Source organism: Choloepus didactylus, chromosome X (assembly GCF_015220235.1).
Source record: "Choloepus didactylus isolate mChoDid1 chromosome X, mChoDid1.pri, whole genome shotgun sequence".
NCBI lineage: Eukaryota > Metazoa > Chordata > Mammalia > Pilosa > Megalonychidae > Choloepus > Choloepus didactylus.
Window position 1 is genome coordinate 185,794,673 of NC_051334.1, and position 26,834 is coordinate 185,821,506.

Genomic DNA, 26,834 nt, shown 5'->3' on the forward strand with positions numbered 1-26,834 from the left:
TTGTGAATAATGCTGCTATGAACATTGGCGTGCAGATATCTGTTCGTGTCACTGCTTTCCGATCTTCCGGGTATATACCGAGGAGTGCAATCGCTGGATCGAATGGTAGCTCTATATCTAGTTTTCTAAGGAACTGCCAGACTGACTTCCAGAGTGGCTGAACCATTATACAGTCCCACCAACAATGAATAAGAGTTCCAATTTCTCCACATCCCCTCCAGCATTTGTAGTTTCCTGTTTGTTTAATGGCAGCCATTCTAACCGGTGTTAGATGGTATCTCATTGTGGTCTTAATTTGCATCTCTCTAATAGCTAGTGAAGCTGAACATTTTTTCATGTGTTTCTTGGTCATTTGTATTTCCTCTTCAGAGAACTGTCTTTTCATATCTTTTGCCCATTTTATAATTGGGCTGTCTGTACTATTGTCATTGAGTTGTAGGATTTCTTTGTATATGCAAGATATCAGTCTTTTGTCAGATACATGGTTTCCAAAAATTTTTTCCCATTGAGTTGGCTGCCTCTTTACCTTTTTGAGAAATTCCTTTGAGGTGCAGAAACTTCTAAGCTTGAGGAGTTCCCATTTATCTATTTTCTCTTTTGTTGCTTGTGCTTTGGGTGTAAAGTCTAGGAAGTGGCCTCCTAATACAAGGTCTTGAAGATGTTTTCCTACATTATCTTCTAGGAGTTTTATGGTACTTTCTTTTATATTGAGATCTTTGGTCCATTTTGAGTTAATTTTTGTGTAGGGGGTGAGGTAGGGGTCCTCTTTCATTCTTTTGGATATGGATATCCAACTCTCCCAGCCCCATTTGTTGAAAAGACCATTATGGCTCAGTTCGGTGACTTTGGGGGCCTTATCAAAGATCAGTCGGCCATAGATCTGAGGGTCTATCTCTGAATTCTCAATTCGATTCCATTGATCTATATGTCTATCTTTGTGCCAGTACCATGCTGTCTTGGCAACTGTGGCTTTATAATAAGCTTCAAAGTCAGGGAGTGTAAGTCCTCCCACTTCGTTTTTCTTTTTTAGAGTGTCTTTAGCAATTCGAGGCATCTTCCCTTTCCAAATAAATTTGATAACTAGCTTTTCCAAGTCTGCAAAGTAGGTTGTTGGAATTTTGATTGGGATTGCATTGAATCTGTAGATGAGTTTGGGTAGAATTGACATCTTAATGACATTTAGCCTTCCTATCCATGAACATGGAATATTTTTCCATCTTTTAAGGTCCCCTTCTATTTCTTTTAGTAGAGTTATGTAGTTTTCTTTGTATAGGTCTTTTACATCTTTGGTTAAGTTGATTCCTAGGTACTTGATTTTTTTAGTTGCTATTGAAAATGGTATCTTTTTCTTGAGTGTCTCTTCAGTTTGTTCATTTCTAGCATATAGAAACATTACTGACTTATGTGCATTAATCTTGTATCCCGCTACTTTGCTAAATTTGTTTATTAGCTCTAGTAGGTGTATCGTTGATTTCTCAGGGTTTTCTAGATATAAGATCATATCATCTGCAAACAATGACAGTTTTACTTCTTCTTTTCCAATTTGGATGCCTTTTATTTCTTTGTCTTGCCGGATTGCCCTGGCTAGCACTTCCAGCACAATGTTGAATAACAGTGGTGACAGCGGGCATCCTTGTCTTGTTCCTGATCTTAGAGGGAAGGCTTTCAGTCTCTCACCATTGAGTACTATGCTGGCTGTGGGTTTTTCATATATGCTCTTTATCATGTTGAGGAAGTTTCCTTCAATTCCTACCTTTTGAAGTGTTTTTATCAAAAAGGGATGTTGGATTTTGTCAAATGCTTTTTCAGCATCTATTGAGATGATCAATTGATTTTTCCCTTTCGAGTTTTTAATGTGTTGTAATACATTGATTGTTTTTCTGATGTTGAACCATCCTTGCATGCCTGGAATGAACCCCACTTGGTCATGGTGTATGATTTTTTTAATGTGTCTTTGGATTCGATTTGCAAGTATTTTGTTGAGGATTTTTGCATCTATATTCATTAGGGAGATTGGCCGGTAGTTTTCCTTTTTTGTAGCATCTTTGCCTGGTTTTGGTATTAGATTGATGTTAGCTTCATAAAATGAGTTAGGTAGTGTTCCATTTTTTTCAATGTTTTGAAAGAGTTTGAGTAAGATTGGTGTCAGTTCTTTCTGGAAAGTTTGGTAGAATTCCCCTGTGAAGCCATCTGGCCCTGGGCATTTGTTTGTGGGAAGATTTTTGATGACTGATTGGATCTCTTTGCTTGTGATGGGTTGGTTGAGGTCTTCTATTTCTTCTCTGGTCAGTCTAGGTTGTTCATATGTTTCCAGGAAATTGTCCATTTCTTCTACATTATCCAGTTTGTTGCCATACAGTTGTTCATAATATCCTCTTATAATTTTTTTTAATTTCTTCAGGATCTGCAGTTATGTCACCTTTTTCATTCATTATTTTGTTTATATGGGTCTTCTCTCTTTTTGATTTTGTCAGCCTAGCTAGGGGCTTGTCAATCTTGTTGATCTTCTCAAAGAACCAACTTTTGGTGATATTTATCCTTTCTATTGTTTTTTTGTTCTCTATGTCATTTATTTCTGCTTTAATCCTTGTTATTTCTTTTCTTCTACTTGGTTTAGGATTGGTTTGCTGTTCATTTTCTAGCTTCTTCAGTTGATCCATTAGTTCTTTGATTTTGGCTCTTTCTTCCTTTTTAATATATGCGTTTAGTGCTATAAATTTCCCCCTTAGCACTGCTTTTGCTGCATCCCATAGGTTTTGGTATGTTGTGTTCTCATTTTCATTCGTCTCTATATATTTAGCAATTTCTCTTGCTATTTCTTCTTTAACCCACTGATTGTTTAGGAGTGTGTTGTTTAACCTCCAGGTATTTGTGAATTTTCTAAGTCTCTGATGGTTATTGACTTCTAATTGTATTCCATTGTGGTCAGAGAATGTGCTTTGAATGATTTCAATCTTTTTAAATTTATTGAGGCTTGTTTTATGTCCCAGCATATGATCTATTCTGGAGAAAGTTCCGTGAGCACTAGAAAAGTATGTGTATCCTGGTGATTTGGGATGTAATGTCCTGTAGATGTCTGTTAAATCTAATTCATTTATCAGATTGTTTAGGTTTTCAATTTCCTTATTGGTCTTCTGTCTGGTTGATCTATCTATAGGAGAGAGTGATGTGTTGAAGTCTCCCACAATTATTGTGGAAACATCAATTGCTTCCTTTAGTTTCGCCAATGTTTCTCTCATGTATTTTGTGGCACCTTGATTGGGTGCATAGACATTTACGATTGTTATTTCTTCTTGCTGAATTGCCCCTTTTATTAGTATGTAGTGGCCTTCTTTGTCTCTCAAAACATCCCTGCATTTGAAGTCTATTTTATCTGAGATTAATATTGCTACACCTGCTTTCTTTTGGCTGTAGCTTGCATGAAATATTTTTTTCCATCCTTTCACTTTCAATTTCTTTGTGTCCCTGTGTCTAAGATGAGTCTCTTGTATGCAACATATTGATGGTTCATTTTTTTTGATCCATTCTGCGAATCTATATCTTTTAATTGGGGAGTTTAATCCATTTACATTCAACGTTAAAACCGTGAAGGCATTTCTTGAATCGGCCATCTTATCCTTTGGATTATGTTTGCCATATTTTTCCCTCTCTCTATTAATATCCTTTATTGTACCCATACCGAATCTCTTTAGTACTGAACCTTTCTCCAAGTCTCTCTGTCCTGTCTTTGTTTCTCTGTCTGTAGGGCTCCCTTTAGTATCTCCAGTAGGGCAGGTCTCTTGTTAGCAAATTCTCTCAGCATTTCTTTGTCTGTGAAAAATTTAAGCTCTCCCTCAAATTTGAAGGAGAGCTTTGCTGGATAAAGTATTCTTGGCTGGAAATTCCTCTCTCTCAGAATTTTAAATATATCGTGCCATTGCCTTCTCGCCTCCATGGTGGCTGCTGAGTAGTCACTACTTAGTCTTATGCTGTTTCCTTTGTATGTGGTGAATTGCTTTTCTCTTGCTGCTTTCAGAACTTGCTCCTTCTCTTCTATGTTTGACAGTGTGATCAGTATATGTCTCGGAGTGGGTTTTTTTGGATTTATTCTATTTGGAGTTCGCTGAGCATTTATGATTTGTGTATTTATGTTGTTTAGAAGATTTGGGAAGTTTTCCCCAACAATTTCTTTGAATACTCTTCCTAGACCTTTACCCTTTTCTTCCCCTTCTGGGACACCAATGAGTCTTATATTCGGACGCTTCATATTATCTATCATATCCCTGAGGTCCATTTCGAGTTTTTCAATTTTTTTCCCCATTCTTTCTTTTATGCTTTCATTTTCCATTCTGTCATCTTCCAGGTCACTGATTCGTTGTTCAACTTCCTCTAGTCTTGTACTATGAGTGTCCAGAATCTTTTTAATTTGGTCAACAGTTTCTTTAATTTCCATAAGATCATCCATTTTTGAAAGCTTTCTTTTTAAGGTGAGAGAAGTTGAACATGTTTAAAGGTTGATGGGAAAGAATCAATGTCAATGGAGAAGAGGGTGAAGTTACATGAAAGATGATAATGAGTGAAGCAAGGTCCCAGAGGAGATGAGAAATTGCAAAACCAAGGGCATCTGAATAGGGGGAGGGAGATGAGAATGTACCAGTAGGATGTGAACAAAGTAAGATGATGGAAGAAACATTGGGAGTAGGATAAGTTGTAGCCACCATTTTTTTTTTTGGCAGAAAATGGGAAGAGAATTCAAAGGATGTTAGTGAAAGAGTGAGGAGTCCTGTCCTTTTTGGAGATGAAGGAGGAACAGCAAGATTAGTTTTACATTTTATCTTTGGATGGGTTAGAAAGATGAGCTTTAGTCAGAGATTATTCTTAGCATTCAAGATCCACCCCATCCTCAAAACTATTAAGAGGTGCAGAGTCCTTGGTTTATTTCCCCTTTATAATTCTAATTCATGATAAATTAATGGCCTTGTACCTTTAAGACAAAATGTCATCTCTTGTTCACACAGCCTGTCATATAGATACGTAGTTAATTTTAGATGGTAGCAGTTTAGTTTAGAATAGGGGATTGGAAAACCATGTTATCAACATTGTCAGAGGTATCAAAAAGCCATCTGTGTTGATACTACAGGGGTACATCAGATAGCGGCACAGATGGGAACATTTAGTCTAGTACATGGGCAGACCTGTTGTGTGATTAGTAGCTTATCATAAACCTTTTTGCTTCTTGATAGGGGAGGGTCTTTGTTCTTGAGTCAAGACTATGAAGGAAAGAAATAGTGATAAGAGTGATCTAGTAATTCTTTTCTTATCATTCTTGCTTTGATGTTGAGATGTTGAGTTGGCTTCTTGTGTTGTGTCCATGTTCAGGGTTCCTTGTGAGATCGCTTGGGAGTATACCTTGCCCCCCTCCCCTGAATATCATGATACCAGAACTGATGTGACCCTCCATGACTGGTGTGGGCACTCTTGGAGTATCTGGATGTTCCAATCGCCATGAAGTTCTAGTACTGGCTTGTGGGCCACTGACAGAGGTGGAGATATGCTACAACTTTTTCCTAGGGTTAGAATGGGGATGCTTATCAAATTAAAAATCAAACTTCCTGGTGGCAGAGCAGGACTTGCAGGAAACTCCTTGCCAACCAAAAGCCAAAAACATAGCCTGATCACTTGTCCAATAGTGTCAGTAGTTCATCATCTAATCCTGCAGTCCTTTTGTATTCCTGACTGATTTTCTTTCCCTTCTTTGCTTCTCCTCTGCTATTCTTGGAATGGAAAGATTGATGACCACCCCTACATTTGGTTCATAGTAGGGAAGCTTTCTGTGGGGCTGCTTTTGTGTTACTTATAACTTTCCAATTTGATTTTATGCTATGCTCTTGAGAAATATGTCTTTGAAAGTGCTTGGAAAATATGAAGCCATTTGACGTGTCTAGGGCAGTGTGGAAAGATTGGGTGGGATGAGGAATTGGCCAAGTGCCAGCTGTGTGCATGGCACTGTGCAGGAGCTTTATATATGTGCTCATTTAGTCCTTACAACAACTCTATGGAGTAATCATCTTGCCTGCTATTCCCAGGAAGACTTGAAGTCCCAGAGAGGTGAAGTGGCTTGTCTGCAGATTCATATCCTAGTAATTGGTGATTCTAAACCTTGAACCCAGTCCTGTATGATTCTGTGCCTATAACAGGAAGCTGTTTATCCTCTGAAAGGAAGTCAGAAGACCAGATAAGCTTACCTGCTGTGTGACTTTGGGGAAGAAACTTCATTTCTTTGACCCATAATTTCCTCCTCTCTCAAGTGAAGAATAAAACCTAATAATGGTAAACATTTTATAACCCTTCATGGCTCACAAGATTGAGGAAACTGAGGCACAGAGAGGTTAAGTGGCTTACCTGAGGTCATTTGGATCTGAGTGGGTAGAGGCCACATTGAGGCCAGAGCTGCTCTACTGACATGGTTGTCGTAAGGATCAAATGAAACAACCTGGGAGACCTTACTTTGAAAGTTATAAAGTGCTATACAAATTCAAGGTATTAGCATTATTGTAATTGGACTAAAGAAAGAAATAGTAACTTACAGCCCAAGAGAGATTAACTGTGAAAATATTAGAATTAGGACAAAAAAAAAAAAAAAACCCATGAATAACCAAATCATGTACTTTAGCCACAATAAATTAAAAGAATAAAATAATGAACCTCAAAATTTAAATTATTTTGCTCTTTTTGTTAAAAAGAAAAATGATGGCACAATAGCCTCCTCGCAGATTAGTCTTGCACTGGAATTATCCTACTGGTTTTTAGGAAGCATTAGAGGAAACAGAGGGAAGTTTGCATTTCTTGAAGTAATGTGAAGCAAGACTCTTAAATGAAGGAGTGCTGTTAGTCATGAGCCACAAACCAGACATGTAATTTATGCTTGAAAATACTTGGAAAATGCATTTCCTTGATGATGGAGAAATTGCAATTACTTAGAAAATAATGGCTGCAGAGGTTACCTTTAAGGAATCAACCAATTATCTAGAACGGAGAAGTAAAGACTTGGCCAGATTGAAGGGGACCTGTAATTGATTGAAATGGCTAGATTTCATTTTTACCATGTTTATAATGTTCAATCAAGACTACTAAGAATACCTTGCTCCTTAATAGGATTATGAATACTCTGGAGGGTGAAAAAAAAAAAAAACATTTAGTGTGAATCAGAAGTTGCTTTGGTGCATAATGAAAGCATATTGTATAGTTGTATATAAAAATATTTCAGGCCCCATTGGGTTTTCTATCCAGTGGATCTCATAGCTACATCTTGAGAAATCTAAAAACTGGTTGACAGTTACCCACCTCCTCTGGCAACCTGGGCTCAACTGTTAATTATTTGGAGGTTGTTGAATGGTGGAATTCTTCATGCTAAATACCTGTGTGTCCCTGACCTAATCCTGCCTCCTGAGCATTTTGAATTTTCCAGTATTCGTTTTAAGAATGACCATGTGACCATGGTAATTCCTCCTGTAGCCACAGCACGTCTGTTATGCAAAGCATATGGATCTTCCTTCAATCAGCAACCCAGAAAGTGCCGCCAGTGAACTCAACCTTGAACTGTCTGCTATGCAGTTGCTGTCACAAGTCCCTCAAGACAATTGCTCCATGAGGAAGCTAGTCTAAGGGAAATGACATCTTTCCATTCCTCCATTGTCTCGGCTCCATCTATAGGTCACTAGTGCACAAGAAAGCTATACAATACACCTGGATTGGATTAGCCTAGCCCACCCCCTAGTTCCACAGGCAGACAGGCCTTCTATGAGTTAGACTTTGTGTAATGCTCTCACTTTTTTCATCAAAAGAAAAAGCCACGCAAAGAATATCTTTGCATCATCTCTAAAATTGGTGCTAAAAAATCGTTCATTTTATTGCTCAAACGTCCTCATAAATGAGCCACTGAGAGGAATTCCTGGTCAAATTTTAGTATCAGGCAACTGTTTGTCTCATTCTCTGAATTAAGATATCCTTGCTTCCATCAGACAGAGAGAATTCTACAAGCCATGAGCTTTTCCTCTCTGCCTTAGCCATCAGGAAACCGCAAGTTCAACTTAATGTTCAGTCATACTAACCGAGTTAGCTTCTCTTTTGCTTTACTATTTATGTACCTCTTACTCTAAGCCTTGGCAAATTCTTTTTTGTTTTTTGATATAAGAGGGTGTGTATTATAATTTGGCACTGTTCAATTCAGCAACCATTTATCAAGTTCCTAATATGCATCAGCCATGTACTGTATAGAGATGAATAAAAGTTGGTCTCTGCTCTTTAAAAGCTACACGGTCTTATGCAAGAAAAAATATCCTAACTGTGGTATAACCTACATAGTAGGGGATTGAGTTTCCAGAATTCTTCAGAGAAGTTTCTTTTTTCACTTAATTTTATTCACATAGACATAGATTTAGGCATTGGTCAGTTTGGAAATTCTCCTCATTCAAGGCATATTTTAGAACCTAGAGGTGGGGAAAAAAATTCTAAGTATGCATCAGAAACCCAGATCATTATTACATTAAATGTAAATGAAGAAACACTAAAACCTAACCAAGGTTCTCTCCAGTAAGGACAAGATGAACATGTCCCTTTTATTGACTTCTGAAACAGGAACAGGGATGTGACTAGCTTGTTTTCAAGCAAATGGGTCTTGAGGTTCTTGGGCCCTGAAGAAGTTGGCTTGGAAAGAGAGAAAGAATTCTCACAGCATTGAGGTGTCGTGGTGGTAGCTGTGCTACTTTGGGGCAAGGGTCTGATTCTGTAGGACTCTGTTTCAATGAAATCCAGATAGCAAACAAGAGGCATTCAAAATAGGAAATAACATCATGTTGTTTCCTCTCATAGAGGCAGATCCTTGACGATAGCCAGGTATCAAGGTTTGTTAGGCAGATATCTGACCAAAGGGGTAAACTCTCGGAGGGGCCAGAACAATCCTGCAAGTATTTAGAGCTTGCATCAAATTCCTGGTGACCTTCAGCACAATGAAATCTCCTTGTTTTAAATTTAGGGATTGAATAGAGAGACTGACTTTGGCTGTTACCCACATGGTTCATTGTGTAATTCAGTTGAAGGTGACTACTATATGCAGAGAGTTTATTCTTGCCTTAGCTGAAATGTAATTTCTACCATTAAAAATGACAAATCTAGGAACGTTTAGGGAGTAAAAGTGATTTCCATCTATCTAAATCTTTAAAATATGTCTTTCAAATATACTTCTGAAAATGGAGCGGTTATTCAGCTGAGGATTATATGGAGTGTTAATCGTTTAATCACTACTTCAACTCCAAGGTTGCATTTGATGTCATATAAAATGTTACCAAAAATAAGCAAACCAATATTGACATGTATTTATTTGATTTTTCAACATTCCCAATCCCTCACACTCCCTTTAGCATATATTTAGCAACTTTTCCTTAAACTTTGACATCTGTAGTTCTCTCATAGCTGCCCTCAGTTCTTCAGAAGTGTCTTGCATGATTAAACACATGGCATGAGTTTAGTACTTTATACAGTATATGGAGAGCATGCCAATAATAAGGTCAAGTATACCAGTTTGATTATCTGTCTGATTGCACCTTCTTGGTGTCCTTTGCTGTCTCCTCATCTTCTCCCTGTCTCTTAAAGGTTGATGTTCCCACAGTTTTCTCCTGAGCCCGATCTTCTCATTCTACATTTTCTCTCTCTGGGTGATTTCATCCATTTCCAGCACTTCATTCACCTCCATGCATTTGCCCATGTTGCTCCTCCAGTCTTCACATCCAGAGAACTGGCACGGAGTCACACAACTTAGTTTAGGCTGAGAGACCAGTCTTGGATAGGTATACTCTCTGTGTACACAGGAGACTGGGCTGTATTAGGGCCATGCAAGAACCCTTAGATGTTATGCATCTATGCTTCTTGGAGAGTGTGAAAACAGGGAACTGGTCATCCCCTCATGTGTGTGCGAAATGTGCCTACAACTCCTAGGACTTGAAGGTCACATACAGTGGGTGACATTTCTGTCCAGGAGCCCCACTGCCAGAAGTTTCCTTGCATGCCAGTAACCTTCTTTCCTTGTAAAAATCTTGGGCCAGGATGGTACAGCCTAAGAATGAGGAAGTTCCTTGACCTTCTGAATTCAGTACTTTGTTTTGATAATATCTTTGACAGGTATAGATAATGTCTTTGACTTGCAAAGATGAAAAACTGAGCTTTCTTCAATGTCATTCCCAAGTATACAGCTACCCACCTTTTCTTTTTAGTTATGAAAGCTCTGCTTTCTATATTACAAAACCCATGCAGGAGCTCAGTTCTTTTAAAAGCAATCTCAGCCATTTTAATGGGATTAGCATATCCTATAGGGGATTGAGAAACTGGTAGGTTGATTGTCCACAGAATGATTTGGTTGCCTCTGTACCTCCTACACGTTAGACCGTCACTTTGAAAATATGACTTTGCCTTTATTAAGCAACAGTTTAAATTCCTGAAAACATTTTTCTAAGTCATTGAAAAGACACAAGAGAACTTGAGTCACTGTTGATGAACAATTGCACCATTTCAAAGTAAATGAGTATGAATCATCAATATGCAAACACAGTTGCCCCTAGACTCCATAGGTAGACACCGGTAATTTATGCTGCTTTTTGATTAAAAGGAGTTAGATTCGCTTTAGTCATAAGTTAGCTCGCTTAGGTGTTTGTTGTTTAATCCCATGCCTTTTCTAAACTTAGTGTAGTGATGATAGCACAATTTAACTGACTTCCTTATCCAGTGGACTAAATCTTTTCCATGGTATAATGTAGTTTCAAAGGGCTGATGTGTCAAGAACATATGTAAGTTAAATATCCCATTATAATTCCCATGATCTCTGGGTGGAAGTTGTTAATCACGATGTAGAATGTAACAATTCAGCTCATGTGACACGAAATAAGTTATTTGCTAATAAAATTCATGAATGACATAATTTAAAATTTTCTCCCAGTAAGCATGTTGAAGGACAGGCCAGAGTATACAAACATAAATCACTCCAGATCATTTCAAGAAGCTCTTTCAAAGGCATTATTGATTTTTTTCCTTACTTAGTACATGAAAAGTATGAAATTATATGACAACATGACAATTAAGAAAATACCTTATATGCTAGTCTACTTAGGGCATCTGTTTGAAACATTAACATTAGGAAAACACAAACCTATTCATTCTCTCTCCTCCCACCCCCATCTTTTTGTTATTTTAGACAAACAAAGGTGATGCACTTGCCAACCGAGTCCAGAACACGCTGGGAAACTATGATGAAATGAAGGATTTGCTAACTAACCATTCTAATCAGAATCATCTAGTGGGGATCCCAAAGAATTCCGTGCCCCAGGCTCCCATCAACAAAAGCGAACCCAGCTTTTTTCCGGAACAAAAGAACCGAATGATCCCACCTCACCAGGATAACACACACCCCTCGGCACCAATGCTTCCGCCTTCTGTCGTGATACTGAATTCAACTCTGATACACAGCAACAGAAAAGCTAAGCCAGACTGGCCACCAGATAGTCACAACCCAAGTACCGTACCAGCAAGCCAGGCCAATAGCCAGTCAAACAAGATGCAGACTTCCACACAGGACCAGCCCCAAGCCAGACTGGAAGACTTCTTTGTCTACCCCGCAGAACAGCCTCAAATTGGAATCGTTGAAGAGTCAAATCCATCTGCAAAGGAAGAAAGTAACCTCAAATCTGGTGGAGAGGATACTTTCAAAGAAATCTTTCAATCCAACTCACCAAGAGAATCTGAATTTACAGTGCAAGCCCCTGGGTCTCCCCTCGTTGCCTCATCTTTATTAGCTCCCAGCAGTGGCCTTTCAATTCAAAACTTCCAACCTGGGCTCTACTGCAAAACAGGCATGGGACAGCAAAAGCCAACTGCATATGTAAGGCCCATGGATGGCCAGGACCAGGCACCGGACATCTCTCCAACACTGAAGCCTTCAATTGAATTTGAGAACAGCTTTGGAAATCTGTCATTTGGATCCCTCTTGGATGGAAAGCCCAGTGCAGCTGGTTCAAAGACTAAACTGCCAAAGTTCATGATTCTTCAAACAAGTGAAGTAAGTAAATGTTTGAAGTTTTGTTTTGTTTCACATTTTGTGGTGCACTGCTCTAATTTCTATAATCAAGTATTCACAAGTCACTCTTATTTACCTGATTGAGCCACATAGGAGATGCTTCAAGGTCAGAGTCTGGTTCTTTACCTGCTGTCACTTGACTGACACTCTGCAAATACAGTTCAATCTCAATAATTTGGAATGACAAAAGACAAGGTCAGTCTAAGTTAATGAGAAGTTGGAGATATAAATTAGTTTTAGACAATGTATCTGTAGTAATAATACATCAACATTAATAACATTTTTAGATCTCAAATAGGCCTATGTAGCCTGAGGTTCACAGAAAGATTGTCAGTTACCAGAGGCCTTCATTAGCTAATAGCATATCATAAATGTAAAGCATGGAAGTTCCCTAAAGCACAAGAATATACAAATGTGATTGGTTGGAACCAGAAGTGGAAGGAGTCTTAGTTTCTTGAGTGCTTAAAAGGCTATCCCTTAGCAAGGCTTTGATGTTATCTTCCATATCCCCCAATCTTCCCTTCGTCATCTCCTTCTTCCACTATGGAGGTACCCATGTAGCTCTCTCATACTACCCTGACCCTTTCTGCCAAATCAAAAGGCATTATGATCAACCAAAATCCCACTGAGTTATAAAAGAGAAGTCCAGAGGGACCAAAACCTCTCCCATGGGAATGACTTGCTAATGATTGGATTCCAGGCCTTGTGGTTCCCGGGTTGGGGGACTTATACTGGGCTACCTCTCAGATACCACCATGTAAGCAAGCAGCTGCCTACTGCACCTCAAGTATTTTGTTGGAAGAAGCCACTGCTTTTAGATTGGATTCCTGTTACTTGGTGACTAAACGCTTGAAAAAGACACAGAGGAAGAAAGTGGGTTGGAATTCTCACTGAGTAGGAGTCTGAATTGTGGCAGATTCCAAGTTAGTGGTGTCCGAATTAGAGAAGTCAGATCATTCATGCCCTCTGGCTCTTCTTCCTTTGTTCGTACTCAGCAGACACAGTGATTTCAGAGGAAGACGGGCACTCAAAAGATGGGCGCACTGGGGCTGGGCTGTTGCTTGTACTTTGGGAACATATGTTTCTAATATTGTTTCATTCCTGAGGCTCTTCTGCTTTTTTGTAGCATCATTCGTCAAGTCTTGTCAAGCTTACTTCCCAAGTACCTCTCTAGTCTGTCACCTCTTCTCCACCCTCCCTGCCTTCAACCTGACCTTGAGCATCTCTCTGATCACCACTCCTAGCTGGTCCCCTGCCCCCCTAGTCTCCCCTCTCTTCCAAACCACCCTCTGGACAGGCTGATCTGACAGGCAGACCCAATCACGTAATTCTCTCTTTGTTTCATTCATCAGTACCTTCTTCCAGGAAGAAGTCCAAATCCCTTAGTCCAGCATACCAGGCTCTTTGCTCTCAGGTTTCATACTCACTTTCTGACCTCATATCCCACCACTTCTTCATCCCGATTCAAGCCCAGCCATAGGGCTCCACCTGTCATTCCTGTCACGTCATGCCTTCTTATCACTTCTTTGTTTGGGTGCCTGCTGTTCCCTCCACCTAGAATGTCTTTCCCTCCCCTCCCTTGTCTTCCTGTTTCTCCTTCAAGTCTGTGTGAATGCTTCCTTGATTCCACCAGGCTTAATTACAAACTGCTTCCATGGGTTTCCTAGCTCTTCATATCCAATTTAACTGGCCCTTGTTTCATTGTACTGTAGTCACTAGTTAACATGTCTGTCTCCCCCTGGTAGACTGTGACCTCCTGGAGGGCAAGAACCCTGTCTTCTTCTCTGTATCCCAAGTGCCTGCCAGGTGCCTGGCACATAGGAGATGCTCAATAAATATTTGTTGAATGAATGAATTTCAAAATGGTTACTAGATTACATTTTCTAAATCATAGTGTTAATCAGAGAACATTAACACAGGGAAACAATTTATAGAAAATCCATCCTCAATTATATTTCTTTAACTGGACTCTGCCAGCCCATGCCTCCCTTTGCCCTGCGCCTGCACAGCCATTGAGAAATCCTCATTTCTAGTCGATGACTGAATGCAGGGTTTAATACTTAGATACCAAAAAGAGATCTGCTTTGAGAGAAGAGGACTGTGTAATGGGAGGCTGGGATGTCATCCTTGTCCCATCTCCTTCCCTGCTCTCAGCTATCGTTCCCTTCTCATGCAGCAGGGCTGTCACTCAGGACTGCTCTGGAAATAGCATTTCCCCATAACACCATCTGTCAGCCCGTTTCCGTACCTCATTAATAGAGTGACAGGCCACAGACCCCGTGAGACCCACTCCGTTGTAATCCTCTCTCTTATACATTCACAAAATGGCTGACCCAGATTCAGAAAGGACTTCCTGATTTCGCTCCCTGCCCCATCACACCAAGGAAAGGTCCGTTTTCAAAGAGGGTCTGAGCTATCACCAACTCTGGAGGCACGCAGCCTTTGGTGATGGGACAGATTGTCCTTGGTAGAGCCTACTATGAAAAAATGGGTCAGGTGTAATAAAGTCGTGATAGGAGATCAGTGAGGAAAATATTCATTTTAAAATGTGGATTTTGAGGACGAATTTGAAAGAGGGGTAGAGGGAAGCTTTCTTAGGGTCCTAAAGTTGGGAGAATATACAGGCTTGGAAGGTAATATGAAAACCAAAAATAGGAGGAAAGGAAATGAGAGGATAGTCAGCCCAAGAGAGAGCTTCAAAGGGTGTAGATTAAAATGTGGGCATAAATATAGACAGAGTGGAACATTATGGAGCTTTGAACCTAATGGAATTTATGTGGCTAAAACTCTGACCAAGTCTGAAAATTCACCCTATTAAATCTTGATGCACTTTTCAGAAGCTCTTAGCATTAGAATTCAGCCCCAGCTCCTGGCGCCAAGAGTTCCAGGCACTGGGTTCGTGGTCCCTAGTCAGTGTAGCCATCTTCGAGGAGTGGCAGCATTACTTTGAGTTATTATCAACAAGATTTATCCATCGAGCAATCACATTATTTCTGGGAGCATTGCTCTTTTTCCCTGACTCTAGTTATAGGAGGCTGCCTTGTTAAGAGGTGCCTTTTGGGGAGCAGGGTTTGGATGATGGGAAAACAGACATCAGCCTAAGATAAAGAAATGCACAGATAAGGTTTTACGTGCAAATTGAGAGCTCACAAACCATTATTGAGACGTGATGTGTGTGGGTGGGTGTATGCCCATGATTGTTTATATGTGCATGTGTGCATAGCAAGGAAATTTTATTTATTTCTTATCCTTAAAACATTTCCTTGCTTTTTCCCATTTCTATATCCATAACAAGAATACCAGAAGCCTAATCAACTTTAGTGTAAAAGGTTAGCTTTTCAACTCAGGCATTTCATTTAATCAAATAATTTGTTCGTTTAAAAACTTGATGTTACAGAATTTATTGACATTCCAGGCAACAACAACAAAAAAAGACTGATAGGTTCTGCAGTTGGACTTAGAAGAATTTTCTGGGAGTCACTTTTGAAAACAGCAAAAGACCTATTTATAGTGAGTGGACACTGAGGGTTACTCTTTGCACATGGTGTTTTATTAGGAAATGAATTTGTTAATAAATGTGGGTTTATGCATGATTATATTACAGATGTTAGTATTTTTACCATAGGATAAAAATCTGCTAGCATGGATAGCCTTGCCATTTGGTGCAATTTGTTATTAGTATTGTTTGGCAGGTAAGTAATTGCACGCAATGAAAGAATCAATGACATGTATGAAGTGTCTCTGTCCTAAGTCAATAAGCTTTCAAAAGTACAATAATAATGGGTGGTGTATCATCACCATAAAAGGCCATTTACTTTAAATGCTGCTCTTAGCTGTCATCAAAAGCTATTTGAAGCTCCAGTTGCCTCAAAACTGGAGACCTTTGGAAAAATGTCATGAAACTGATATGTGTGATGGGATTTGGCTTTAGTTTATTTTAATGGCTAGCTTCATCATCCAGCTGGAAAGTTATTGCTCACATTTGCTATTGTGCCAGTTTTGTTTTATATCCTATGTGGCAAGCATGGTGAGTATAATTAGTTTTATTTATTATGAGGTAGATCGTAAACTCAGTTGCACGAGAACTTAAGAGCATAACTGGGAATGTACCCTTCGTGGTCTGGATGTGCCCGTGCAGTTTACGCAGAAAGGGACAGAAGGTCATCTGGCTGCTGTGTGCCACCCATGCTAAGCATTTCTCACTTGATGTACATCACAAGTTTATTTCTTGTTCATTCTTCCAGAAAGGAGCATCCAATCCAAGGCTATGACTAGATTTCAACACCATTGTGAATGAATCAAGACACCTCTGAATGTCCTCACACTTTCAGGGTACCAGGATGTGTAGAATCCAGAAAGCTTTGTACACTCTGCCAATCGATCACTTAGTGTCAATATGTTTGCTCTTTGTCTGGCTTTTCCAACTCCTTGGACTCATTGGCATTCAAATTAATTTCCTTTGCCACATCTCTTCATCTTCCCCCTAACTTCAATTTTTGCTGTAAGCCTACTGAGCATCTGGCTAGGATAGTAATACAAATGAAACACCAAGCCTTGTTTTCTTTGTGATGGGGAGGTTGGAGATACTAGGGGAGGACTGAATTGAGGTTGCAGTATTGCAGATAAGACCCATGTCGTGGGGAAGGGGAGGCAGAGACTATCCTCCCAATAATAGGGCTGATTTTCTAAGACATTGACACATAGGTATAATCAGGGAATGTGAGATAGATTTTGAGTTTGACCTTTAACACACAGATGGGGAGCCTGTGTGTGCATATTGGTGGTAGATGGAGAGAATGGCATATACAAAGAAAAGGAGAGCTGAACCAATGCAAGGGATATTCTGAGGATAGGTCAGTTAGTCTGCAAGTTGGTAAGACCAAATGAGATATATAGGGCTGGGAAGATTTGGGGGTGGGGGTGGGGCAGACCGTCAAGTGTCTTGAATGTCTAGGCCATGTGGCAGCCAGAATGTGCACGTGAACTTGAAACTTCACTTTCCCAATGGCTTCATGGGTGACTTAGAAATTGTCTTAGGCCAGTTGTTCTAACCAATCCAAGCAGTAACTTTTGAGTTCCTGTTGTTCTCTACTTCCTTACAAGAAAGCTCATCTCATTTCTTGCCCAATAGACACCCAGCTTTTCCTAATCATGCTTTCCCAAGTCTCTTTCTAAAGTGGTACTGAAATGGTTGTTCTAAATCATGCTCCCCTCACCTGGGAGTCCTGGCTGTTCATTCTCCCCACCCCCTCCATTTTCTCATGAGCACTAGACAAACTCAGGAATAGATCTCAACTTTGGGTTAGTGAAGAAGTTACCTGTGGTTCTTTTTTTTTTTTTCCTTTCCATTTCCTCAAGTTCTGTTCTTTCTCATAAATATTTTTTTTTCTTTTCTAAGTCTGTATGTAAGTGAGACTAACCTCCAGCTTCCTGGAACCAGGTCAGAGATTTCACCCTTCTACTTTGTAAATGTATCAGACTATTTGGTTTCAGTGTATCTGTCTTGTGATTCTGGGCTTTTATATTCCTTGTCAATTAAAAACAGAAAGAAGCCCAAAGACAGATTTATTCTTATTCTGTAAAAGAAATCTTCAGTTTTCAAATCTACATACAAATTTAAGTCATCATTATGAATATGTAATTTTAAAACATTACTATTCATTAATAATTTTAGTGATTTGTCATTAGGTAGCTGAAAGGGAACCTTTATGTGAGGGATTGTGTGCTACATTGTGAAGCATAGCTTAGACAAGGAATACTGAGATGTAGGTTCCACTTCCACTTGGACTTGCTTTGTGAACTTGAGGGGAGGATTTTATCTCTATGGGCCTCTTGTCATGAGGAGCTTTGGCTAGCTCATGGGTGAGGTTTCTTCTAGTCCCAAATCTCTGAGGGTTCGGTTCTCCTTTGTGGCTGAATCTAAAGACACCATATTTGTATAGTAACTTCAGTAATTCCCTCCCAGGCTCACACACTTCCATGTGTATCTGCATTGGAATAGTGTGCAGAGATCTGAGTCCTGCCTGCACACTTTTCTCTACCAACCACAGAACAGTTTGGGAATTTTTAAGACCAGGTAAATATGGACACACTATAATTAGATAGTTCTTAGGGACTGAATACCAATTCAGCCTGTAGATTCTTACACTTCAACTTCATTTTTATAAAAGGTAACCGCTATATGCTGTGTTTCACCAGAAAGCACCAAGCTGTGGGCTCCAGAAATAGCCTCCTAATCCGTTTGTTACCACCCACTAAAATAATGAAAGATGGAGAATTCTATTTTCACATTACTTGTAGGAAAATATTTTGACAGATTCAGTATGCCATAAAGTGATAAGCTTTTGTTATGTGTGTTCCAAATCATCCTGTTATCACTGGATATATTGATTAGCTCAGTACTTTCTGAACCAGTCATATATAAAAAAAAAAAAAAAAAAACAAGAAGAAAAAACAAGACTGTTCTCATTTTGAGTCAAAGAAAAAGAAAAATTGACAGGTAGAGAACCATACTGATTCACCCCAAATAGTAAATGCAAAGGGCTTTAGAGATGAGTTACAAAACTCTTTATGGGTGTTAGAAGTTCGCTTAGTATTTTTTTAATTGACATGAAAGCAAACGATCTTTAATTAACTATGTTTAAAAAATGTACTTTGCTTGGATTACCAGTTAGAGTTTATGACTCAGATGACAATAGTAAAAACCTGTTGCTTTTGTTTACTTTATTATTGACAAAGTGCATTCTTAAACATTGTCTTATTTGGATCCTGACAGCTTGTGGGAATATCATTGTTCCCTTTTACAGATGCAGAAACTTAGTCTTGGGGAGGCTAAGGGTCACTTGCCTAAAATCACAAGAGCCAGGAAGTGGCTGGGTCAGGACTAGAACCCAAGTCTTCTGTGTCCTTTCCACAATGGCGCTCAGTATACAACATAATGCTGTGTATGTGTGGGTTGATTTTTGGAAAGTAGCTTCTCTATTGGCACGTAAGGGGCAAGAGAATAATGAGTTGAATCCAGCCTCGGCTGAAATTCCCTTGCTGGGTTCATATTTCAAAAGTCTAGGGCCAAACATACCAAAAGAGCAATTTTTTTCTGGTGATATTACAGGTTATACTCATGTGTTTTTCATTTACCAATATGGTGAGAAGTAGTGCTTTTGCAATATTCCTAAATGAGTAACATATGACACAACTTGTTGCAGGACCTTTTCTTGGTTCATATGATTTCAGAGCTTTTGTCTATTTGGTGTGGGAGACTTTAGAAGAAAGCTCAGACAACAGAGCTAAAATCTGGGTTTCTGGGGCTGAAACACAACCACCCTCAAGGTAAATTTTAGGTGGGAATGAAAGAGGTCAGGAAAAAGTGGGCATGAAAACAATTGCTATATAAAAAAAGTAAGACATCTCCCAAATGTTTGACCCCCCCAACTCCCCCCAAAAAAGATTAACAACAGCAACAACAAAAAAAGTTCTCGTCATCAAATAGACATTAAATGGGTGAGTCTCACCATACCACAGCAAAGGAATGGATCATCCATAGATTTCCTCCTTCAGAGAACTGCCAGGAGAACAAATGAACTAAATAGCTATGAAAGGTCTGTAACCAGTTGAAAAGACCTTGGAAATGGGAGGGATCAGTCCTTGTACTTCCCACACTGGGAAAGGACAGAGGCCAGACAGCATCCCATTGTGAACAACTCAGGCCAGCCCATGGGAGGGAGGTGGGCTTCCGCCCCTCGGAACCGACTTCAGTGTTAATTAGCAGTGGTTCTGAGCCAAGATATTTTTACCTTCTTTAGCTTGACTGTGCCACTGTGAAAGATGGGTGCAGTAATGATTTAAATCCAATTGTACAAGCCTGATTTTTAAGAATCTTTTAGCACAGGATGAATAAAGTTTATTTCCAATTAAATAAGAGAGGAAAAAGGATTTGGCAGTATGGTTGACTTGATGGTGGCACAGACCAGGGGTGGGCAAACTTCTTCTGTAAAGTAAATATTTTCAGCGTTGTGGGCCATAGACTCTTGGTTGCGAGTACTCAGCTCTGACATTGCAGCATGAAGGCAGCCATAGACAACATGCAAGCAAATGGGCATGGCTGTGGGCCCAAACAACTTTATTTCTGGAGGCTGAAACTTGAAGTTCACGTATTTCCATGTGTCACTCAACACTATTCTTTTGATATTTTCCAACCATTTTAGAATGTAAAAACCATTCCTAGCTTATGAGCCCTATAAACATGGGCAGCAGGCTGGACCTTGTCTACAAAACTCAGTTTTCTGCTGAGCCCTGGGCTAGTTTGAGACAAAACATCAGAAGGCTAAAAACATTTGGCGTGTGAGGCCTTGAGGAGAAAGGATGGTCAGTCCTGCGGCTTGTGGAGAAGGGTCTGTAGTTCAGGTGGATGGAACCTACAGATGAGGTGGGTATGAATGCTTTGTACCCAGGATTGGAAACACTCTTCACCACCACAAATCACACCCCCAATTCTTGAGGGGTTATTCCCTTGGTGGCTCATGGAGTGAAGGTCTTTTTGTCTTTTGCTTTCTTAGAATTTTGCTCTTGGGAGAAGAAGGGTCTAGGCCTATCACAATTTGGGTTCTGGAATCCCTTATGGATCTGAGGGAATTAAAGTATCTGTTTCACTTGAGTATGAGGAGTTAGGAATTTCTAAGATTCTAGGAATAGCAAGGCCTCTTGCTTAGCATTGAGAAACTTTGGGTTCAATGGGGTGAAGAGGCTGATGGTGTCTAGCAGCCCCTATAGGCTCCCCATTGCTGATGTGTAGGGGTGTTTGTGCCTGTACATGCCTGTGCCAGATGTGTATGTGTGTCTTTGTGGGGACTCGAGGAAGCCAGTGAATTGCTAGGGGGAAAAGCTAGAGAATGATGGCTTTCTTGGTGCTTCACAAGTCTTTGCCAGCTTCCAGGGCATCACCTTAGTTCTGAGGTGACAAAAAGTGAAGGAGTGATTGGAGAAAGGATCTATTTAGTTAAGACTTGAAAGAGGAAGTGAGGTTGAACTAAAGCTTTAAGGAGCTAAAATACATAGGTAGATAATGGAAAAAATGAGGTCATATCTTAGCCAGATGACATGGATTGCATCAAACCTTGGAAGCTGGTGGGGTTTCCCTGGTTGAGCTTCCTGTGATATAAGGGTATCAGGACAGCTCACTGCCTAAAATATGTATCATAGAAGAATGTTATATTTCTTTGCAATTCCATTAAATAGGTTGTTGTTGGGAGAAGGAATATATTGTGAATGATGACTCCTGGAGTTGGTTAAGGAGATGGCCCTGGCTCTTGAGCAAGCATGTACTTTGACTTTCCACTGCCTGTCGATCTCCTGTTCATCCACATCTTGACACAAACCTTCTGGGGAAGCTGTTTCCCCCTGGGCTGTCCAGAAATACCCTCCCCAGCCACCTGTTGGAGATACAGACAAGGGTGCTCACCCCGAGCAGGGTCTCGTCAAGTGTTCTCTCTGGTGTGACTAGGTCTCCAAAGCGCCCTCTATTAACTTGAACAAATGCGGCCTTCTGATCCTAGGGGAGACGAGACAATCTCACTTCCCTTTCCAAGCAAGATTGATCGCGCTCACACCAGAGATTTCAGTTGGAGCCTACAATCCACCCATAATAAACCTAGATGAAAGTGATCTTGTTGAATACTGGAGGGCAAGTATTTGGCCCAAGGACAAGCACAAAAAACAGAACAATAACAACACAAAGAACCACGTAACATTTTGAGTTTTCACCTTGAGTCTGATATTATGAATTGGGATTTTTTTTTTTTTTTTGCTGTTTTCAGTAGGTTTCAATTTAATGTGGCTCCAAAGGGAATACATTATTAAATTCAATTTTATTGAGATATATTCACGTACCCTACAGTCAACCACAGAGTACAGTCAGTTGTACACAGTACCACCATATAGTTGTGCATTCATCACCAGAATCAATTTTTGAACATTTTCCTTACTCCCCCAAAATAAAAATAAGAATAAAAATAAAAGTAAAAGTAAAAAAAGAAGACCTAAAGCATTCCATACTCCACATCTCACCTTAATTTTTGTCTCCATTTTTCTACTCATCTGTCCATACACTGGATAAAGGGAGTGTGAGCCACAAGGTTTTCATTACCACACAGTCACGCCATGTAAGCAACAAAATTATACAATCGTCTTCAAGAATCAAGGCTACTGCACTGCAGCTCCACAGTTTCTGGTATTTCCTTCTAGCTATTCCAATACACCAAAAACGAAAAAGGGATATCTACATAGTGCATAAGAATGCCCTCCAGAGTGATCTCTTCACTCCAATTGAAATCTCTCGGTCACTGAAACTTTATTTTGGGTCCAGGCTCATCCTCAGGGGTCATGTCTCATGTTGTCAGGGAGATTTACACTCCTGGGAGTCATGTCCCACATAGAGGGGAGGGCATTGAGTTTACTTGCAGATTTGGCTTAGAGAGAGAGGCCACATCTGAGCAACAAAGAAGGCTCTCTGGAGGTGACCGTTAGGCACACTTATAAGTAGGCTTAGCCTCTCCTTTGCAGTAACAAATTTCATAAGGGCAAGCCCCAAAATTGAGAGTTCGGCCTACTAAATTGGTAGTCCTCTATGTTTGTGAGATGATATCAGTAATAACCCAGTGGGGAAGTCCAACATTTCTGCATTTTCCCCCAGTTCCTCAGGGGGGCACCACAAATACATTCTTATTCTCTGCCCAAATTACTTTGGGATGTATTGAGGTTTCACACTAACCTGTACAAACCTATCAGATCTTACGTCCTATTCAAAGAACATCATGTAATAATGATGTTCGAATAAACTGACAGTACAAGTCAAATTATTTAGTGTGCTACAGAAAATATAGGTCCTGCACCAAATAAACATCTCTTCCTTTGGTCTCACACAAAAGTTGAAGCTTCAAAACACAGTCAATATTGTCCTTTACCATTTGGCCTAATTTGCCTTAGTCCTAACCAGACCCGCTTCATTCATATCTCTAACTGAAGTCTGAACTCTTTTTTGGCTTTTTAAACAGTTGCTTTATGAGGTAACACTGACATTCATAGCTGCTGAGCTCTAGCTCTGAGTTTCAGGTCTGAGAAGAATACATTTTGATAAACTTTATTTTTTAAACATTTTTTATTGTGAAATATTACATATATACAGAAAAGTGATAAACTTCAAAATACAGTTTAACAGGTAGTTATAGAGCAAATTTCAAAGTATAGTATGGGTTATAGTTCCACAATTTCAGGTATTCCCTTCTGGCTAGAATCAAAAAAGAAATATCCATATAATGATTCAGTAGTCATAATCATTTGTTAAATCCTAACTTCTCTGTTACATCTCCTCCCTCTCATTTGAACATTTTCTCAGTATTCAGGGATATTTGGTCAATGACCATTCTAACTTCTTCATGTTGAAAAGGGGTGTTGACATTATGGTGTAGGGGAATGCAAATGGTTAATGTCCTGGGAGAGACTGGTACCTCTAAGTTTCAGGGCTTATCTGGCATAGGAACAATCTGGGAGTTTTAAGTTTCCGGAAAATAAGCTTAATAAGTAAAACTTTTATAGAGTCTTAGAGCTCTGGGTTTTCTTTAGGGTTTTCAGGATTGCTGTTGGTTGAAGCTTGACATAGTTTGGCAATTTATAATATCTTGCTGAAGCTTGCATAAGAGTAACCTCCAGAATTACCTCTCAACTCTTTTTCAAATCTCTTAGTCACTAAAACCTTACCTTGTGACATCTCTTTTCCCCCTTTTGGTCAAGAAGGCATCATCAATCCCATGATGCCAAGGCCAGGCTCATTACTGGGATTCATGCCCCAAGTTGCCAGGATGACTTACATCCCTGAAAGTTATGTTCCTTGTAGGGGAGGGCAGTGAGTTTATTTGTAGAGTTTGGCTTAGAGATAGAGGCCACATCTGAGCAACAAAAGAGATTCTCTGGGGGTGACTCTTAGGCATGTTTATAAGTAGGCTTAGCTTCACCATCACAGAAAAATAACAGATATACACAGCCACACATAAAGGAAAACCCAAAATACATGGATTGGGATGTTTTAAATCTGAAAATGTTATAGTATGCATTGTTGGGAATTTTTGTCAGGGAATACCTACCAAAACCAAAATCTTTAACCCATCCATTTTATTCATTCATTGATTCATTTAATAAATTTCCCTGAGCGCTCATTGTGTGTCAGTTACTATGCTAGGACCTGGAAAACTGAGATGATGAATGCACTTTGCCTAATCTTAAGTAGCCTGAGTCAGGGATATGGACACAAAAAAAGAAAAATAGTGAAATGTAATAGAAGGCTATTGAGGATTCTGTGGGAGCATGAGAGAATGCCAGTGAGTGTCTTCAAGGAGGTAACCTTTGTGCTGGCTCTTGAAGCGTGATTGGAAGTTTTCTAGCTGAAGAAATGGGGACATGGGCATTTCCTGCCATGGAAACCCACATCCAATTATAAATAGGCCTGATGAGTCCTGGATTTCATGAGACACAAAAGAATCAGCTGTGTTTGGGGAGATAGGAGGAGAGATTGGTTGGGAAGATGGATGGGGGTCTTGTCACCTCTAGATGATGGAGAGCCTTTTAACAATATAAGCAGGGACATGGCAGATGATGTTTTAGAAAAGTCCTGTTGGGGCATGGATTGGCAGGTGTGTGGGGGAAAGGAGTGGCAGGCATGAGAGAGCTGGCAAGACTAGAGTCAGAAAGATCATCAAGGGGACTGTTGAAATATTCAAGGCCAGAAATGCTAGCAATCTGAGCTAGGGCCATTTTTTGAGAGAGACTTTTAAGGTTGATTCAATGGGATTCAGGGATTAATTAGATGGGCCATTTAGAGGAAGCCAACAGGGAAGAATCCAAAATGACTCTGAGGTTTCTAGCTTGGGCACCCGGTGGATGGTGACACCATTACCCAAAATTCCTTTCTCTGACATCCAACTCCACAAATAAGGTAAGTTTCTTCTTTTATCTCTTTTATTGTCAAGCTGTCATGATATTATACTCTTTGACTGTCACCATATTTGATATAGTTTTTTCACAGTGCTTCTTGTGCAAAGCGACGTACAAAAAAAAGCCATAATTATTTTCTTATGTTCCATTGATGGATTTACTTCCTATAAATGGCCTTTTTGGTTCACCACTTAAAAATTAATATCCTACTTCAGAAATATTTTATAGTCCTTTAGAGAATGTGAGAATATATGCCAAATACATTCTTAGAAATCACAGAAGTGGAAGTTGTAATTTTCTTTAAGTTATGGAGTGTATTATATATTAAATTGTTTTGTATTTTGTAATTTCTGGAAGCCAGATGAATGCATTTCTAATTGGATTCCTCTTGAAGTGATAGCTGTGGACTTTGTTGTGTTCCCTCATGATTTCTTTTTCTCCTTTAAGCTGAAGCAGGGAGAGGTGGGACAAAGGCTCTACTCCACACCATCCCTCTTTCTACCATGCAGTGTAATCTTTTTTTTTTCTTTTTAATTTTTATTGGGATTGTTCAGATACCGTACAATTATCCAAAGATCCCAAGTGTACAATCAGTTGCCCCTGGTACCCTGATACAGCTGTGCATCCATCACCACACTTAATTTTTGTTCAATTTTTAGAAACTTTTCATTGCTCCAGAAGAGAAATAAAGTGAAAGATGAAAAAAGAAAAAAAAAAAAAGGAAAGGAAACCCAAATCCTCCCATATCCCTAACCAACCCCCCTCAATTGTTGACTTGTAGTGTTGGTATAGTACATTTGTTACTGTTTATGAAAGAATGTTGAAATACTACTAACTGTAGTATATAGTTTGTAATAGATATATATTTCTTCCCTATATGCCCCTCTATTATTAACTTCTAGTTGTATTGTCATACATTTGTTCTGGTTCATGGAAGAGTTTTCTAATATTTGCACAGTTAATCATGGACAGTGCCCATCATAGGATTCAGTTTTATACATTCCCATCTTTTGACCTCCAACTTTCCTTCTGGTGACATATATGACTCTGAGCTTCCCCTCTCCACCTCATTCACGCACCATTTGGCATTGTTAGTTATTCTCACATCTTGTTACCGACACCTCTGTTCATTTCCAAACATTTAAGTTCATCCTAGTTGAACATTCTGCTCATACTAAGCAACCACTCCCCATTCTTAAGCCTCATCCTATATTTTGGTACCTTGTATTTCATGTCTATGAGTTTACATATTATAATTAGTTCTTATCAGTGAGACCCTGCAATATTTGTCCTTATGTGTCTGGCTTATTTCACTCAGTATATTGCCCTTGAGGTTTTGTCATCAATCCATTTTTTTTTAAGACGGTTTTTTTCACACACCATACATTCCATCTTAAGTAAACAATCGATGGTTCTCTGTATGGCCACATATTTATGTGTTCACCACTTTCACCACTGTCTATATAAGGGCATCTACATTTCTTCCACAAGGCAGGAGGGAGTGTCAAAGAAGGTAGAGAGGCAAAAGAAAGAGGAAAAAACAAGACAGCTAGGAAGTAGCAAAAGGAAAAGTAACCTTAAATCAAAGTAGAGTAAAGAGTCAGACAACATCATCAATGTCAAGTGTCTATCATGCCTCCCCTATCCCCCCCTCTTATCTGCATTTACCTTGGTATATCACCTTTGTTACATTAAAGGAAGCATAATAGAATGATTCTGTTAGTTACAGTCTCTAGTTTATGTTGATTGCATC

General features: G+C 39.5%; 1 protein-coding gene across 9 annotated transcripts in view; it reads left to right on the forward strand.

Moving 5' to 3' along the window:
• Positions 1-26,834, forward strand: part of AFF2 (AF4/FMR2 family member 2) — a 531,893-nt gene that overhangs the window by 184,700 nt on the left and 320,359 nt on the right. For all 9 annotated transcript variants that reach the window (XR_005214493.1, XM_037821151.1, XM_037821156.1 and 6 more), the window contains one exon: positions 11,222-12,082. Coding sequence is in view for 8 of the 9 variants with exons in the window: in XM_037821151.1 (XP_037677079.1) it covers positions 11,222-12,082 (861 nt within the window). In the remaining variant the exon portion in view is untranslated. The remainder of the gene's footprint in view (positions 1-11,221; positions 12,083-26,834) is intronic.